Raw genomic sequence first — 19,829 nt, forward strand, 5'->3', positions numbered from 1 at the left:
GAATCATGATTGTTGCAGGGATATCAATTTGGTGCTCACAACCTAACAGATCATATTTTTTCATTATGAAAAAAGCCCAGTTTTTAACGTAGCATGTTTTTTGCAGTGGAGCAGACCTTTTGTTTGCCTGATTAAATCACGCTGGTATTCCTTTTAAACTCTGTTATATAAGTAACCTCTCTTGTCATTGCACTACAAAATAAGCCTTCTGCAGGTGACTGGTGGAACCAAGATGTCTCTAAAAAGATCTGAACATTCTGGAACAGATTTGAGACTGTCAGAAAGAAAAAAGGGAAAAAAAAAAAAAAAAAAGGAGAGCGCTGAAAGACATAGTAGAAAACAGAGTTCCCAAACCAGAAGTTACACAGAACTATCTAGTTTAAGAGAAGTGCATGTAAGGGAAACAAATTTCCTGAAAACCATTCAATGTTAAAAACTTTTAAGAAACTGAGCTAATTTAGGTAATAAGAGCACTCTACCGCAATACCTTAAAATATTGCTTTTAAGAAAAAAAAATCCAAAAAGATGGCTAGGAAATAAATGGGCTAATTTGTAATTGACAGATACACCAGGTAATTAATTATTAAATCACATGCTGTTTGTCAGCTGCAAATGGAAGGCTTCTGCATAATTTAAACCCATATTTTAGGCACTATTGAGTCTTCTGCTTGACATGTCTAATTTTCATACCATTATTGCTCCCCCTCAAAAGATGGGACGTGTATCCCTATCTTTGTCCAGTTTTAACACCTAAACTTTGTGAATTTACAAGCAGTTACACATTTATTTTATAGAAATATAATTTTATATTCCCATTGTTGTTCTACTCCCTTCCCCATCAAAGGGAGAGCACCAGTGAGGCCCCTATCAGGAGAAAAAGAGACAACACTGTACAAAATAGAACTGGCAGCTTAAAAGAAACAGTATTGTCATTCTTAAAAATATACTAACCAGTACTGTCTTCCTAAGGCATCATCAATACCTTGAACTGGTATATTTAAAGTTCACATTATATCCTCTTTTTTCAGACCTACCTGAAAAGATCTTCTATTTTGCTAGGCCAAGTCAGAGTGCACGTATGACTAGTTCACTGCTATTTTCAAAGCTCAATAAAGTTTTTTTGCTCACTTACTCTTGAGATGGTCAAGGGCATGTTGAAGTCCTTGCCCCCTTGCAGTCGGAAACCCCATGGTCCAGGTCCATTCAGAGTCACGCTGTAAGCCATTTTGTACCTCTTTCACAAGGCAACAAGGCGACACTACAGAACAGAAGGATGGGGCAGACAGAGAAAGTGTGAAAAAAAAAAAAAAAAACCCAGAATGAGAAAAGGAAAGAGTTTTACACCATGAAAGCAATTCTCTTTCTGCCTTGCCTGTTCAATCCTGCTGGAATATCACCTAAGAATAGATGGGAGCTATAATGCAGATGCTGATATCCCAGCTGAGTAGGGCCCATAAAAGGTTTGCAACCAGACACCTACTATGCAAAGACTTCATGACTCAGAGGTCTAATATAGTCCCCAGGGAAGGGGACAGATCTTTCTAGGCTTCTCAAGCCCCTCTTCATGCTCAGTTACTTTATGGGCAAAACACATTTTGTAATAAAACAAGCAAACAAAATCCCATAACACCAAAATCTCTTTACTAATCTGTTAACAAGTGCATAGCCATTTGTAACTTCTGCTTCAGAAAACATTTATTGCACTGTGATATATAATCTACTACAAACAAGGGTTTTTTTACATAGGTCTTTCCACATGTAGCATGAAAAACTCCAAAAAGTGTTTACCTTCTTCTGTCTTGGTTTGTTAAACTGAAAAAAGTATATACTACATGCATTTAGCATCACAGAAAAATCCTGCAGCTTCTTGTTTGGCTCTGGGTTCCATAGCCCTTGCTTTCTCAAGGGAAAATTAAAATTTGTTCTCTTTGAATGCATATGGAGTTATTATCGGTTATTTCTAATCAGCATTTAATTCCTATGGCAAAAGCACAGTTTCAGTATTGTCTCACTTTGATACAAGTATTCCAAAGGCACGACACCTAAGCAGAAGGCTAAGAATACAAATAGCTACCTAACTGCTTCTTTAATTCATTCCTTGATTTTTCGTAGTTTATATTCCAGTTGTTAGGTGTTCCATAAAACTTTATAACCTTTGTTCAGTAACACTGGATACCATTTCTGCCTTAGATTGGGAATAGCTGAAATACAGAGAACAAGAGGGAAAGGGAAGAAGCTGTTGGCAAAACTACAGGTAAGCAAAAAGCTTCTGCTCTCAGCATAAAGCTATAAACATTAAATAACACTCACCCCTTTCAAGTCATTAATACGTGCAGGACCTCCAGAAGCACTCTCCTCACCATCCCTACCTTTACCCTCCCATACAAAGAAACTCCCATTACCTTAAGGTGGGAAAAAAAAACATGGGTTTTATGCTGATAATCAAAAAGACAAACAAAATCACATAATGCACTAGAGTGATGTAGCTCAGTTTGAACACTGATAATAGGTCAGTCTGCCCATATGTACCATAAAATGTGACAGGAAAAACTGGTGGTGAAACAGCAGAGAGCAAACACCACCAGGGCCCCAGACTATCTAAGAAAATGGTCAATAATTTTCTAAAACCATGAAGCAATAGAAGTGTTTGTTTAGTATTCACAGTGGAAAAAAAAATGTACAAGGGAATAATTATGCTGCACATAGAGACTAGACAAAACCACATAACCATATTTTTAGGTCAGAGGTCCAAATTAAACCACAACCATTTACATGGATTTGAGTGAAAGTTGCACTCAGCCAGTAGAACTGGCCCAAACCAAAAATCAACGCAGAGAGCGACACACAGCTTGAAAAGACAACAGGTTTCTGATGTCTCACAAATACCTTGAGGGCACATTTACATTGACAGCATTTGGAATCTACCCTGCATGAGGCCACAACCAGTGATTTTGGCTGATTACTTCAAGGGGAGACAAAACTAACTTGTTGCACTTCAAAACAGCAGTTTTCAGGCCTGACAGTTTATCCAGTAGGTCTCTTTCTAAACACTGGTACTGGATATTTTTATTTATTTTAAAAAATGCACACACAAAAGATTGAAGGTAAATTCCCATTGCTCTATTGCTTTCATTTTTCCAGGAATTCACTGTTGGTTTTTTAGTATCCTTTCTTGGCTCCATTTCAAGGCTTCAGGAGAATGGAATAAAACCAGGAGTAAGATAAACATGGCAAATCATTGCTTCAATAGCAGAGACAGTATCACAGAAAAAAGTATTAGAAGAGAGGTCATGTTCTTGTGGACTGTGAATTCTGTGCATGTTACCTTCCTATACTTAGATCTTCAGTCATTTGTTTAAAAAAAAAAAAAAAAAAAAAAGAAGAGGGAGGGGGAGCAGAACCCAGAACAGAATAAAACTGCACAGACATCAAGCTGAACAGAGCTAAGCATTAAGGAGCAGGGATGCTGTTATGCGGCTTAATCAAGCACTATGTTGCTTCTATCCTACTTTCACATGTGTAACATGCCATTTGCTTATCAGTTTAGGACATCTGAAAGTGTCTGCGAGATCTTTGAGGCCGGGTGGTGTGCTAGGAAACTAAAGTGGTAATCTTATTAGGGGCACTGTCATTTGAATGAAATGTTAAACTGAGGTCACTTGTTTCTACTCCGTTGGTTTCTGTCTGTGTCTGCATGAACTTTCAGCATAGCTTAGCACTTTTAAAAAGAAAGCATAGAGGATGTACCAGTGTCCTTGCCAACGTTCCCCTTCAACACAAGAAGACCACAGCTCTCATGTACCAGCACTATCACTACCAGGTGCATTTTGGAGTAAAAATATCCCACAGTTTTCTTCTTCCAGGCCTCTTTAAGTCCTTTCCCCTCCTGTGTTTGTTTCCCCTCTTCCTGCCTGGAGAAAGCTCTGTGCCTTATGGAAACAGTAAAGAAAATGGAAGGGAAACAGTAAAGAAACTCATACTGTAGTCACAGCTTCATTTGCCGGGGATACTTTTAGGACTTGTTTTCTACAGACTTCTAATACAAGTAGCCTCTAAAGAAGAAAGCTGGTGATCCACCCATATGACTATTTCAATCCTGCCCTGTTTTCAAAGGTGAGAGACGTGGGTGTTCTCACCATGTCAAACCACCAGAGCAAACCCAGGAACTGGATTGGTGCAGCAAGTACAGTGCCATCACAGGTACCAGCACAAACCTCAGCAAAAAAGCTTCCAGGAAACCTGAGGATGAAATAACTGTGTGTACATAATAGACAAACCCCTTGTTTTCAGAAGCTTGTGATGTTTAGATTAGGTTCTAGTTGCTTTACATAACTACCTGTTAGACTGTTCCAAAAAATCATTTTTTGTTTGCTCAAATAACAGTATTTTGTTTCTCTTGGAGTGCCTTCTTCCCTACAGTCTCCAGCTATGTTAAAATCTACGAGTTGCTTATAGTTCCCTCCCTTCAGACAGAAGCTATGCTGAGTCAGATGAGGTCACTGATGTAAGGAGTGACATTTAAAGAAAAAAAAAAAAAACCAAACATATTCCAGGAGCAGGGTGACATTTTCTCTACAGATATCATAACAGAGTTGTCCAGAGCTCACCAGGTCCCCCCCAGAGCTGTCCCCAGCTGACTGATGGGAACAGTTGCAAGGAAGCTGGATGGGTACCAGGCTGTGCAGGCTCTATGGCAGAGGAGAGTGCTGCCACCTCCAGCAAATGCCTCAGAGCCTGAGCAGAGCCATCCTTCCACAGCTACATCAGAGACGTTACACTAGCGGAAACAATTCACATATGCTAGGAGATCATGTCGTGAATCGACTTTAGGAAAGCTACAACTGCATGCTTGGGAGTGCATAGCCATTAAGTGAATGAAATAAAAACCACTAGTGTCAATGCTAAATTAAGGTGGAAGGAAACAAGTAATGGAAATTCCAATTGTTCGAGTTGCTACTACTTCATTAAACTAGCCACATTACTCATCCATTATATTTTAGCTGCATTGGTAGAAGTGCTCATAGAAGAATCTTGAATTATTATTACTGCAGCAACAAGGTTATATCATTTGTATCATCAAGCATTTCAGAAATAGATTGCTTGAGAGTTTGACTTCTGATCGGCAATAGACTATGCATCTTTGGCATATAAAAAGACGTGCAAGGTCAAAGTTTCAACAACCTTTTATGGTTTTCTTTAGGCAAGTGAAGGACTTGCCCTGCAGAGGAATAAACTGTCATTTCTTCTTTGATAAAAAGATCTTCAAACTGGACAGATATTCCATTAAAAAGATCAGATAAAAATATTGGTTGCCTTTGTTTCAATCTCTCTCACCTGATGGAGTGGCAGTATGAGAAGGCAGCATTCAGCTTTATAACAAACGCTTCCTTTTTGTCCCATGGATTCCTGCACTGTCCCTAGTAAGATTAGCTACACTCTCAGAAGAGTGGAAGGGTGAAGAGAATGGGTCGGGAGCATGTGAAGAAACTAATCGCCTGAACAATTGCATGAAAAAACCCAAGCTCTGTACCAGATATGCGATATATGCAATCCTAGAGTTTACAAAAATTTTAATTAACCCAATGTTAACTATATTTGACATGGAATAATGAGGAAAAAAACAGCTATATTTGCAGGCTGATCTTCACTGCAATCCACCGAGCATAACAGCATATATTTACTATATATTGGCTAATCAGTGCAACTGACACATTAGAGATGTAAAAGCTTTTTAGCTCTGAATTCCTACCTTGTCAATGTCCAGCTGAATATAAAATTACCAAGAGCAAAGATTTTTCCCCACAAGTTCAATATTTCTTCCAAAGCAAGACTATTGTACAGAAAAAGAGCTCTCTGATACCTCCTTTCCTTCACTGCCGAGCTCTGAACTAAGTTGAGCTAATCCTACTTGTACTTCCATGTACAGCTTTCTTTCATCCATTTAATCAAAATCCCTAATTCTCACAGAGCATCAAGTTGTCCTAAGTCCAGTATTTCGATCTTTCTTAAGAAGCTATATTTTGTGTCACACTTGGCTTCATCAAACTCTGCTTTATCAATGCCTTTCTAGTAATGCAGTTTGTGGGTCCCAACAGAATATAGGATTCCTCGGGAGATATGCTAAAACACTATAATAATGGAATATTATCATCTTCCTTCTTTGTAATGCAGTACCTTCAGAAATGCAGCTCAAACTGTTCGCTGTTGTTTGCTACTGCCAGTGTCACCTTACCAATTAATCAAGTTTGCTGTTTACCCTCACCTCTAGACCCTTTGCTGTGACTACTTTCACCATAACAGAAAAATGACATTTCACACTTTTTTCCCTGCTAGGTGGTCTTTTTTTTTTCCTGCCATGACCTCTTTTCACTAACTCAAAAGACTGGAAATACACCATAGTGCAGTCAGACTGTCAGACTTGATCTTTAAAAGATTTGAAGATTTATGGTAACTACGCTAAACTGGAAACCACACCTGTGGAGAGACAGGCTACCAAGGGGAGGGAAGGGAAGAGGAAAAGGTACTTTTCCAGACTCTTTACAAAGACTTTTTTCCCCCTGTACTACAAAAAGACTTAAGGGCATATTACTAGGTTCTCACCTTACCAGAATTTCAATCATTGTTTTTAAAGGCAGCCACTACAGCATGTAATACTTAACACTTCTATGGCACCTACCTTGCCAAAATATCAACTTTCTTTTTTTTAAGGTAAAGAACACCTAAACACCTGTTGTTGTTACCATCTCCTTTATACATATGTAGCCACTGCACTTAAGTTACCAGCTTTAAGTCACAAAATGAGTCAGCAGCAGCAACTGGATTAAAATGCAGGGCTGTTTCTAATACAGGTACTTGAACCAGAAAGGGAAGGCTGCAAAACACGTTGCTATTCTGTTTTTATCATTCTTCCCTGACTCTGGTTTGAAACCAGGGAAGTTTATAGCAACCCTGTCACTACTGTAATTTGTGTTTTGCTGCGGGGGATCCTAGTTGACTGTTTTGGCTTACAGGAGAAAACAGCAAAAGAAAATAACCCAAACACACACACAAAAAATGGCTCAAGAGACTATGTGCAGATCATTGGCAGGTCCACACAGACCGGGAATCAGCTGTGACATTGATGTCATAGGACCTCTACGGTGCTGGCTCGCCTCCAGAGAGCCTGAGGCTTGGCACAGCACAATGAACATACAACGAGGCTTAGAAGAGGGACCCTGTGCCGCAAAGGTAATTTCTCTGTTGCACGGATCCCTCAGGGATCACCGCACCCCGCTGAGGTAGCGCCATGCCCCATCCATAGACACAAGGATGCAAGGTTTAATCTTAAATTGAGCGGACTCCCAGAAGTTAGATTTCAGCCAAACGACTCACCCACTCGCTTCTGCCTTCCCAGTAAAGGCTTTACTGGGTAACATTGTCCACTAGAAAAGCTCTTTGGAGCTGCAGGGAGACTTTTAAAGGGAGCAAGTGGCTCCCGCCCTATAGCCGCCTTTGGCCAGCACAGCGCCTGCCCGTCAGCTTCTCTGCTAACCGCTCCCAGCCTGTTGCTCCCTCTCCGCGGCCGCTGGAGGCTGCGGGACCCGGGCAAGCTGCCGCCCCCCGCCCCGGCTCTCTCCGCCTGACAGGCCGCGTCCCCTCGCTCGGCGCCGGCGCCGCTCCTTCCCTCAGCGCCACCCACCTCGCCCACTCGCCACCGCTACCTCCGGCCACGCTTTACCATGTCGCGCCGCGGCGGGTGGGTGGGTGGCTGGGTGGGTGTCACTAGGCGTGGGGCGGCCGCTCCGCCGCGGCCAAGCCCCCGAGCGGACCGAGGTCTCGGTCTCCGCCCCCGCCGGAGCCGCAAACTGCCCTCGGCGGGCGGTGCTTGCGGTCACACGCACCCACGGACATCGCCGCCGCCCCCGGGGAGGGGGGCTGAGGGGAGCGGGAGAGGCGGCAGCTGCGAGGTGGAGCTTTTAAAGTGCCCGAGGCCCTTCCCGGCGCCTCCGCCGGGCCGGGGCGTGGCGGCCCCGGGGCCCCGGTGCCCACCGGGCGCCGCGCTGAGGGGAGGCCGCCGGGCGGGGGGGGGGGGGGCGCCGCTAGGGGGCGCTGCGCGGGCGAGGAGAAGCGCGAGGGGTTTCGCCGCCGGGGGCGGTTGGGGCGCGAGCGTTGAGAAACCGTTAATTTGCCGAGCTCCGACACTTTAAAAACAGAAACAAACAAAAAAAAAATCCGTTTTTTCTTTGAGGGTAGATCGCCTTGGTGGCAGAGCAGGAAAGGGACACAAAGCTGTGGGGAGCGGTTCGGCTGAGCGCCGGGGGAGCAGGTACCCGGGGGAGGAAGGGGGGGGGGGAGCGGCGGGTCCTCACGCGTCTGGGAGCCCTCAGGGCCGCGGCGAGGGGAGACGTGGCGGCGGCGGGGGGGGAGCGGGGGGGGAGAGAGGGACGGACAGGCGGGAAGGTTCTGGAAGGCGGGTGCTGCCCCGGCCTCCCGGCACTGCCCGCAAGGGGCACTGGGCTCCTCCTCTGGCAACGGTCCCGAGGGGCAGGCGGGAAACCGGCGTCCGGCCCGAGCTCAGCCAAAGCTCTTAAGCAATGCGCTTTAATGCTTCGCGAACCTGCAGCCTGCACCCCCGTTTACTCACCGCTGGAACGCGTCTGAAATGGGTGATTTCCCCTTAGGAAAAGTGGAAGTGAAGTTTCCCCCTCCCCACGGTGGTTCACTGGCGTTGACAGGTAACGGTCGCTTTAATTGTGTGGAAAAGTTAAAACGAGAGCCCGAGCGGAGACAAAGGGCTTGGAAGACAATTTAAAAAGAAAAAAATAATACAGAATGAAGACATAATTACCCACCTAAACTTAAGATACTTAGCCGTGTGGTAGCTTCATATGACTGCTGAGTTTTGTCAAGGTCCAAGCTACCCACTGCGTATACTCAGCAGTGCTATGTGAAGTTTTCGTAGTCTGCTCCCACAAGTGTCTTCCAGTAAGGCAGCTGTTTGTTTTCTCAGTGTAACGACTGAGACACTGCTTTATGAGTTTGTTTAAATAAAAAAAAAAAAAAAAAGCCTTTTCCCAAACATTGAAAGCCCTGAGGCTGTGTGGTGCCCCACCTGAGCCGCCTGGGATTTGCAGAGGAGTGAGGGATCTGGACAGGTTGGATCGATGGGCCGAGACCAATGGTATGAGGTTCAGCAAGGTCAAGTGCTGGCTCCTGCACTTGGGTCACAACAACCCCATGCAGCGCTACAGGCTTGGGGAAGAATGGCTGGAAAGCTGCCCGGCAGAAAAGGACCTGGGGGTTTTGGTCAACAGCCGGCTGAAAATGATCCAGCAGTGTGCCCAGGTGGCCAAGACAGCTAGTAGCATCCTGGCCTCTATCAGGAACAGTGTGGTGAGCAGGACAAGGGAAGTGATTGTCCCCCTGTACTCGGCACTGGTGAGGCCCCACCTCGAATACTGTGTTCAGTTTTGGGCCCCTCACTACAAGAAAGACATTGAGGTGCTGGAGCATGTCCAGAGAAGGGCAATGGAGCTGGTGAGGGGTCTGGAGAACAAGTCTTATGAGGAGTGGCTGGGGGAACTGGGGTTATTCAGCCTGGAGAAAAGGAGGCCAAGGGGAGACCTTATCGCTCTCTACAACTGCCTGAAAGGAGGTTGTTGCCAGGTGGGGGTCGGTCTCTTCTCCCAAGTAACGAGTGATAGGACAAGAAGAAATGGCCTCAAGTCGCGCCAGGGGAGGTTTAGATTGGATATGAGGAAAAATTTCTTCACCGAAAGGGTGGTCAAATTTGGAACAGGCTGCCCAGGGAAGTGGTTGAGGTAGTTAAAAAGATGTGTAGATGTAGTGCTGAGGAACGTGGGTTGGTGGTAACTTGGCTGCGTTAGGTTTACAGCTGGATATGATGATCTTAAAGGTCTCTTCCAACCTAGACGATTCTGTGATTCTAAGGCCCCAGCCGAGGCGGGAGTTGGGCTGAGCTCGGCCTCTCCAGAAGCCAGGCCGGCCTGCACCGGGCGCAGGGAGGGGGCTGCGGCGGGTGCGCGGGGCCGTGCCCGCGGCTGCCGGGCGGGCCGTTCCCAGCCGGCGGGACCGCAGCCCGGTCAGCACCAGGGACAGGCGCCGGGGCGGGGCGGGGCTGGGGTGGGGGGGGGACGGCTCCCGAGACCTCTGCGGAGGCGGGACCGACTCCCTCCCCACCCGCCCCGTCCGCCTGGTCTGGAATGGCAGGGGTTAACAACACCTCGAGAACGAAAGCGTCCGAAAGTGTCTCACGGGTCCTGTGCGGGAATAAATCCAGCAATGGCATCGCTGAAATACACAACGACCATTTTGAATGCGCAGCTCTAGCCTACTTAAAAGGATTGCAGTTCGGGTTCAGTATTTCTCGTCTTACGGAGACATGTGCACCGTGCCTATAGTACTGACTGTGATGCACATTAAGTGAGGTCTTTTGGTCCAATACACAGGCTGCACAGACCAGGCCAGGAAATCTTTTTTTGTAAAAATATAAATTGTTTCTGTATTTATATTTGGCCAAAGTTCATATTCATATCGATTGTGACAATGGTAGTTGCAAAAATATTCCACTGACAAGTCAGTTTATGTCCCCAAAAGAAACATTTTGCATCTTGTGAAATGCCTGAACACATTACTTTTCAGAGAGGATTAAAGTTATCAATAATTACCATGAGACAGTGCAGTTTATATGACAGATTTGTCAGATGTAAGGCAACTGGCAAATAGAGCAGATCAGTTTTACCATGGATTATAAAACCAAAATCCTTGCAATTTTTTTTTCCCCATAAAATATGACAATACATAAAACAAAAGAGTGGAAGGAAGCAAAGCGTACTATAGCATTGTGCACAGTCAGTTTTATAGATCACTTAATTTTCAACAGCATATTAGATACCACTTTTTCAAAATTAATTCAGAGCTAAAATTATACATTTCATTAGGGAAAAAAGAATTAATACTGACAGCAGTATACTCAATTTGTCTTTTAATAAAGAAAGCAATTAGAAAATTTATTTTTAAATGGCTGTTTGTAGCTACTGATGCCTTGAGCCATGGAAATACCAATTTACCAGAACTATGAACCATTACCTGTTGGTCTTGAGGCAGCAGTGAAATTCTATGGTAAAATGTAAGAAATTTACTCAAATCAATTTACTTAAACTTTGTGTATCTTTATTTACAAATGGTGATGCTAACCAACTGCTGATGATAGATACTTCTATAACTACCAATTAATGAAAATAACGGATATATGCAGAGGGAAACTGTGCAATGAGGTGCTTTTCAAGTAAGTGACTATTTGATCCTAATGTTGGTATAACAAAAGACCTAAATATCTTTCCCTGTTCTGCTAGAAAGCTTCAGAACTTCAAGCGATATTTCATTTTTCAGCTTTGGGTAATTGCTTTTACCATGCTATAAGCTTCCCTCTTGTGCAAGTTCATACCCTGTTTGCATCAAGGCTATTTGATTCTCTTTAGGAAGATTACGTGGGAATAAATGAGGGCAGAATCTGATTTGACTTTCTGTAGCACACGGCTAGACACTTCTTTGTGCTCTGTACTAATTTCATCATATGGCATATGCAAGTGCATCTAAAAACGTCCTCAAATCCTCAGTAGTGTGTTTAAGGGGTAGGAATTTTGATTGTCAGATGCTTTTTGCAGTGGGATCTGTTAACAAATATCAGGATGAAAATACACACTTTGTTATCCTTGAAGTTAGCTGTAGCTTTTTGTTATCCTTTGAATTCTTCATTGACTCTGCTATGTCTTAGAAGCCCCCTATAAATAACAAAAGCTGCAAAATGACCACAAGTCATTCTCCTGCGGATGAGAAAGCCTTGTAAAGTAGCATAATTGATGATTTAGGGTGGAAAACATGACCCGGATGGAGAGAAATTATGTTTATTTTATTATGAATAGGGTGATGATATGTTAGATTATTCCATTCTACCTGTGATAGAAAAAAATCATATTTATATTTAAGGGCTTATTCCCAAACTTTTACAAGGCCTTTAGCAACCTGATTTTCAGCCCCCTGCTACACACATCAGCAAGGATGATTGCAAATTGGCCCATAATCCTGTTCTGATAAGTGGCGGATCAGTTTTGCTTCAGAATTTGTTTTTGTTTGAAACAGGGTGGTACCCACTAGCTTTGTGTTACTTGTCACTCAGGGCCAGGGAATTTGAAAGTATGGGAGCTCTACCTCATCAGCACTCTCAGCTTTTTTTCAAAAATTCAGCTTTTTTAGCCTACAAACTTGTTCCCAGAAACTTGTGCCTGTTTTTGTGCCAGGGACAAAATCAATCCTCTGTTCTCTTTTTCTAGCAAGCATCAGTGATGGTATTAAACTTGCATTTTAAATAACATTTCAAAAATACATTGCTGACCTACCAATGGCCTTGGAATAGTTCCATGAAACACCTTCAGGATCATTGCTTAGTACAGAAAGCTGAAGACTTAGGAAGCCAAGGCTACTCTGGCCAGGCCATCCCGTGGAAACAATCCTATTTGCTTTCTGGAAAGTAGCTTATTAGTAGATTTAGCTGTCCACTTTTCTCTGTGACTCACTCAATGTGATTTGCTTCTGACCCATGAGTTTCATTCCAGCCTGAGCGATTTCCTTTCTTGGGAAATTTGGATTGTTCTGTCAAGGGCTAATTCTGGGTTTTCCATAAGTCTTTCTCCAAGTCTTTTACCCTTTCTATTAATCACAATCTTATCTCCCCAACTGTTGCATTAGCTGTTTAGCCTCAGATCAGTCACAGAAAGATTGTTTTCCTCCTAAATAAGCCCCTCGTTTTTCATAAAATTCTGCAATATGTTTTCATTAGGGTTATAAGGCATTTTGGTAAGCTATCGGCACAGCTTAGTTGCATTAACTGTAAACTGAAGGTACAACCATCATGTATGGAAATGTAAAAGAATGGTTGCTGCCCAACAATGCTGGCCTCCTCAGCTACTGAAGGGTTCCTCACCAATGATGGTGTTAGGAAAATTGGCGTGTAAAGTACATACACTGCAGCACAAAATACAGACGTGTTTTCTCCCAGGATAATGCTTTTGATGTCTGATCTCATCCCCTGCCCAGCTGAAGGAGTTACTTTTCTGAGTTCAGAAATAAACTAGTGATGAGTGTGGCTTTCTGGGAGCCTCTACCTGATTACAACCAATGACAAGATATTCCTTTGGTGTTGGTGGACTGTGTAGGTGTTATTTCTCCGTGGTGACTTTGATGTGACAGACAGAAGTGCTAACTTTCAGAGGAGTGCAGATCTGGGGTGCATTTGCGCTGTCATTTCCCCAAACTGTAACAGCTCCAGTAAATGAAGCCTTTCTATTTGTGATGGCTTATTGCTTAGCGGTTCTGACTTTCACTGTCCTTTGCACATGCTATGTAAGGGGGGCAGAAGATTCAGTGATCTATTCCTTCCATCATTAATTAATGAATGAGCAATTTGCATAGCAACTCATAATTTTCACTTCCCTTCTGATAAAAGACTGGAAAAAATTTCTCTAAAATTATGACTATAGTCATATAAATATATGACTATATGACTATTTTTTCTCTAAAATATGACATAAATATGACATTATGACATATGTCCAATGAACAGTCTAATTCCAATGGGGTTGTAGCTTAATTTCTGATATTGGCAAAAAAAGCTGCCAAAGGAATCTAATATTTTGGATCTTCAAAATTATTTTATTTTGCAGAACTTTTACAGAAAATCTTAGGAAAACGTAGCAAGCACAGCTCAGATGAGAATCATATTTTTAGAGTGACTTCACTTTGGTAATTTTACCCTTATAAGGCATTCATCATTCCCATTTTCAGTCTTATCTTACCAGTCTTGCAAAGTTCCTAATATTGCCCACATACAAGAGCAAACAAACCAATCAAAACCTCAAGCTGTTACATAGAGTTCAATAAAACATTGTGAATTGCAACTCTAGAGTTTTGCTCAAACATAAAAAAGATAGCTGTCAAAGGTAACCTCCTCGGACTGTTCCTGTCATTTCCCTGAGCTGCGTGATTAGCATAACATTCCTAGTACAGGCTAGGAACAGAGTTATGGCAGTAGGTAATTCAAGATGGACTGTCAGCAGAATGAACCCCAGCAATGCAGCTTGACTCATAACCCAGGCTGCTTTCATACTTGGGGCCAGTCCAGCCTTAAAATGTCAGTGTTGACTGCACAATATCCACAAATGTTGTGCTCTGATTTTAGAGAGAAGAAAAGCTGGAATTCTCTTGAAGTTTAAACTTGATCTATTTGCAGTTAGTTTGTCTAAATAAATGTTGGCCTCTTAGTTCTAGCTCGCTGTTCAACTGCAAGTATTCAGTTGTAAATGCATGCTCTTTGTGTGAAGGGAAAGGTATTGGGAATCGCTTCCCACCTGTTTCACGCAATATCTCTCTGCATCTCTCAGTTGAAGGCTGATTAGTCCATCATTGCATCTTTCTTAAAACTGGCACTGCTAATCCTCTGAGTATGGAAAAAAGATTACAGTTTGCAACCTTTATGCAAAACCTTCCTAATTTTGCCTCGCAGCACTCCAAGAGTAAACGATGCGCCCATTTAGAGGTAAACTCGGGCACTGCAGTAAATTGAATTGTGAAGGTCACAGTTAATGCCATACTCTGGCTCAGAACTGGTTATCTTTTGATACTTACCACAAAGTAGTGTCAGCTGAGTATCTGTCTTGTTCAGTTCGATTACTTGGTGCCTTGATCTGATGATTTGTTCGGTCGGGCCTATTGATTTATTGAAACAATTTTAATTGTGGCATCTGAAGACTTGGGTAAACTTAGCTGAGAATACTGTGTGCCAGGTGTTCCAAGTAAGGACTTAACTCAAGCACTACTTTTCCTTGAGCATTAAAAAATTGTGTGAGCATTAAAATGACATAAAAAGCATTCCCAGAGCCTTTTAAAGGAGGTATTTACAAAGGGATGTATGACCTCTAGATTATCCAAATGAAGAAAGACTGCCCAGCTCACCTACTTTAATAAACCAGAATTAACAAATATTTTGCTCTGCTGCTGATTCATTCACTGCAGTAAAGGAGGAGCAAAAGGACCCACACTTTTCTGAGAATTTTTCATTTAACTGTCAACAGAACACGTGAACTGGCTCAGCAGCCTTTCTCACAGTGGCCTACAACTAATGCTTTGGCCACTTAGTAGTTGCAGATAAAGATAATGATTTTAAAATAAACTTGGCAGCCACTGGAGAATGACTGCTGGTGTATGGCTTTTTTCAAAGGGTGGCATCTCAGTGCCCCACCTTTCAACATCCCACAGAACTTTTCCTGGCTCTTCTAGCATAAAGTAAATTTGTTTAACACCACCACCTGAACAGATAACCTGGAGTAAGCTATTATTGTAGCAGTATGCCTGTTAATAGGGAAATAAAACATACTAGACTGAAGCCTAAGTAATAATTTTCATTTAGTACATTTATGCTAACAGTCCGTCCTGCCAGTTACATAAATCTTCAGAAGAGAATATGTGCAAAAGTGAACATTTGCTAATAAATATCAGTTAGGAGACTGTAGCCAAATGCTCCAACAAAAGACAGCGACAGAACTGCTTCAGATGAGGACTTGGCTATTTAATAATGATTTAACTGAAGTTGTTTCAGTTTTCATTCACACATTCTTCCATTCCTTTCTTAGTGTTTTTGGTCGTGCTGGGAATAAGGGAGGAACTGAACTCAGAGCAAGAAGGGCAGGGTGAGGGAGTGTGCTAGCTGACTTAGCTTCATTCTCCCAACTGGTAATTTTTTTCCTATTTGAAAGGTGTGTAGACAGATTGTTTCTCAGTTGAGAGGATGGAAGATCAGGAATGTCTTAATGGTCAGATGCGAAATGTACAACTCCTATAAGATGGGAACTGAAAAAGTGGCTATGTAATTTGCACTTGCACAAAGTTTTCATGCAGTAAGCAGAATGAAGGACTGGTAGAGAAGGGTACACCATGTCAAAAAATGTTCTTGTCTACCTCCATTCAATCACAATAAGTAAAATAAACAAATGAATTTGATATGTAGCTTTATTGGCAATTTCATTAATAAAAAGTTTGTTTAGGGTCAGCCAAGCTTTCCAACTGAGTTTCAGTAGCCTAGAGGATGACAAGTGAGATACGAATTCAGGATCCTGTTATGTGAGTAACCTGATTCAATTCCTCCGTGTTTAGAGGAATGCACAAGTTAACAAGAATAGAGCTCCCAGACAAGACAACAGGAATGTCTTATTCTTTATTCCATTTATCTTACTTTGTTCCTCAGCCCTTTCCTTTACAAGTTGGATATTAGTTGTAGAGGTACTGGAATGAAAGTTCCAATGAAATGTGTGCTCTGTGATGAGCTTTTTTCTTTTGATGAGATCTTGCAAATTGAGATCAAGTAAAATAATAACAGTCAAATTATAACTGAAGTCAAATAAATCTACTGGAACCAATGTTTCTTAAGTAGAACCAAGCCACTAGTTTTTGGAGGGAGGGGGCAGAGAAACTTGCCTACAAGTTTTTTCTTTTTCACATGTTGAAACAGAAGCATTATGCTGTCCTCTTGACTTGTTAAATCAACTGATATTTTGAGTGTAATATGCACTGAATATGTAATAGCTGGGACTGTTGCTTTAGTACTTAGGCTGGCACTTCCAAAGAGTTTCAGTTGCTGAAGTTCAATTGAATATCCTTTGCACAAGCAGGATCCTTTTTCAGATCTCCGTCCCCAGTCCTGAGACATCCAAAGGTGGACAAAAAATCTAGTTTTGTGAAAATCTTAAGCAAGTAGGAAATTAATCACTATGACACAAAGTGTTTAGTAGGGGATGTTGCTTTATTGCTGTGGGACTTTTTGTTTTGTTTTGTTTTAACATTTTTGACTGACAAATTTAGAACTGATTTGAGATCCCTGTGAAGTGGTTTAACTGCCATGATTTTTTTCTTCAGAGGTTCATCCTTAAACAGTGAATGAGAAATTATGTCTCTGAAACCCAGCTTGCATTAGGATCCATCTCATGTGGGTGAATCACTATGCTGTAAGTCCTTAGTGGTATCATGCCGTTCCTATCTGTATGGCTGTTCTGGAAAGGCACGTGGCCCCGGCCTTCTTTTGGCAAAAGAAATGTACTGATCTTATCTAAACCCCAAATCCAAGGTTTCCCAGAAATGGCTTTCAATGATGTTGGACAGTCAGCTGTGTTATTTTGAAAACTTCTGCAGTAATTTTATTTTTAAAAGCTGGAATTCAGGCAGCGCACACTGTAGCCATGTTCATGACCTGCTCTAATAAGCAATTGCCTTCGTGCTGTGACTCAGTAAAAATGGAGCAGGTTCAGCTGTAATGGGGATTCTTTCTATTTCAGGAAACAGCACAACAAAAGGAGGCTGCAAGATGCAGCTCTCTAACGCATGCTGTGGCCTCCTTAGCCCTGTCTGTGAAATCATTATGGTCTGGCTCCTACACGTGAGAAAAAATCAAGGAGGGTTGAGTCAGTGATAGAAGCAAGGAGAAATCTCATACAAGATGGTAGCTCTAAGTTCCTTTTCTGATAGTAGCCCACAACAGGAAAGAGAAGAGTCATGTTTCATGTGAAATTTTTGTGTTTTGCAATCCTTCAGGATTCCCTGGCTTATTCGCAGTCACTTTATTTTGATGCAGTGCTAATGGGTATCCTGAATTGTGTTTTCTTTTTTGCTTCCTTTGCCTTTGGCCATCCTCTACTGTCACAATTTGTGGTAAAGCAAAAATTAAAGTGAGTGTTTATTGAAATGGAGTTTCACATGATTTTTTATGGGATTTTCATATTTTTAATTCCTTCAGTTGAAATAAAGGGTCTCTGCAGTGCCCAAAGAGAACAGCTTTTACTGCTTGAAACTTATTTCTCATCTGACTGAACATAATGATCCAGCACTGAAAGACTTGTGTGTTTTTTTGCTTTTTCAGAGGGATGATTTTCAGGAGGAATCTATGGAGTGAATATGACCAACCACTGAGCTGCCTGATGCTACTACCTCAACTCTGTCCTTCATCAGATTAAGTTCTCTTCTTACTTCACTGAGCAGCGACAGAAAGTGAGTTTTAACCAGTGCATCTGGAAAGCAGCACTTCGAGTAAGATGTATCAATACACATTAAGGGTTCTGCCATGTGCTTCTGTTACTCAGAGACTTCAGCTGAGGACAGCAGCATCAATAGGATTCATATTTTTAAATAACAGTTGGAGGATTATTATAAACCCAGATTCCATCTGTTTTCATGCTAAGGTCTAAGCATACATGGTTTCTTTAAAAGCCAGGAGGGGGCTATGTTTAGTTAATGCTGGCTTTGGCACCCAAGGGCAATTGGGGACTGCTTGGAAAGGGGTACTAGCAGTGTGAACTAGTGAGAACTAGAAGAGGATGGTGATACTGCTGATATGCAAGACCCTGGAGGACTTGAAGACTGGACTGCTCCAGGACTGTCTCTGGCGTGAGTGACAAAGAATACTTGACTGCAGACTGCCTGGTAGAAGGGAGCTGAGACCTGAGTTTCCAGGTACTCAAGAGATCAGAGTTACAAAGAGAAGTGAAGTGAGAATCAGCAATTTCATGCCAGGTCCTTGGACAGGGTAAGCGAAGGCCTGTTCTCTGGCCCTGTGGATTAGCTAGCAAAGAGCTGACTTGTCACTCTGCTGGGTTTAGGGAAAATAAGAATCTCTAGGTGATGTGGACTGAGCTGAGCAGGCTCTCTGCAGTCTGCACAACAGGATCATAAGCGGTGGCATTGGGAAAGAACTTCTAAATTCAGATCTGAAAATTTTGGTTAAAGAAGAGAAAAACATTTTTTCTTGGTTTGTTTTTAAACCTCTCCTTTTTTTTTTTTTTTTTTTTAATGAATTTGCATAGCATGTCTAATATAGACAAGTAAGGGGAGAGGTATTACCCAAAACATTGAGGTATATTCTGTTCTCTGGTTATGTGTTTACATCTGTGACCAGTCTAGTGTATATCAATACTACTTGCAGTCTGATGGAGAACTGACCCTCAAAGTCACAGCTCAGCACTGGTCAGTTACTGTAGAGAATTCAGCACTGTGATAATAGCCACGTGCTCTAGGCATTAGAAATGCTTCTTTAAGTTTTTAAGAATATAGCCTTATTCTTTCCTTCATTCCTTCCTTTTATGGCTGAGCCTCGCTGCATTCTTAACACTTGTTGCAGTTCAAACTTTGAATTGCCCTACTTTAAATCCTTTGACATTAATGGACCTCTTTTGTGCATGAAAACGGAAGTTGACCTTGAAAAGGGTAGCTCATGTCTGGACAGAAGCAACTATCTGATATTTAGAGCAGGCTGCACTATGCAGTTTTCTCTGATTTTCATTCTAGGCAATAGCCAGGCAAGGTTGTGAAAATATTTTTGGTTTGATTTTGTAGTGCTTCATCCTGTTAATGTTACCCTTTTTTCCTGGATGACACTGCTGGTCAATGATTCCCTTCTCCATTGACAATTTTTGCCCCATTAATGAGAGCAGAAAACCCTATAAAGATTCTACTATCTGTTTGACTTTGCTGACTTCAAGGGATAAACCTTACCTGTGAGACCTCAGCCCTCTTTCAAGGATCCCTCTTATAATTCATCTGTTAATTAGTTGCTTCTTCCCCATAGATCTGTTTCAGCACCTTCTCCACAGAGTTTTCCTTTTTGTTTATGTATCATAGAGCAAAATTTGATCCAATGATTTTTAATATTCAGCTTTCTCAAGGGAATATATTATTACATATCGGGCTCTTCAATCAAAGAATGTACACAAGTGCATGATACATATTTTTAT

The 19,829-nt window shown here is 42.2% G+C and overlaps 1 protein-coding gene across 7 annotated transcripts in view; it reads right to left on the bottom strand.

The window, feature by feature from the left end:
• The window catches only part of LDB3 (LIM domain binding 3), a 129,312-nt gene extending 121,460 nt beyond the window's left edge, over positions 1–7,852 (bottom strand). For 3 of the 7 annotated variants that reach the window (XM_074154298.1, XM_074154296.1, XM_074154297.1), the window contains exons 1-2: positions 1,373–1,405; positions 1,133–1,258 (exon numbers count right to left, since the gene is read on the bottom strand). In XM_074154298.1, the coding sequence (XP_074010399.1) occupies positions 1,133–1,225 (93 nt within the window). In that variant the 5' untranslated portion in view covers positions 1,226–1,258; positions 1,373–1,405. Of the gene's footprint in view, positions 1–1,132; positions 1,407–7,678 lie in introns of those variants that run through there. The other 4 variants (XM_074154300.1, XM_074154301.1, XM_074154299.1 and 1 more) reach the window with 4 other exon arrangements.
• Positions 7,853–19,829: the final 11,977 nt, after the last annotated feature.

Source organism: Numenius arquata, chromosome 10 (genome assembly GCF_964106895.1).
Source record: "Numenius arquata chromosome 10, bNumArq3.hap1.1, whole genome shotgun sequence".
In the NCBI taxonomy this organism is placed as follows: Eukaryota; Metazoa; Chordata; class Aves; order Charadriiformes; family Scolopacidae; genus Numenius; species Numenius arquata.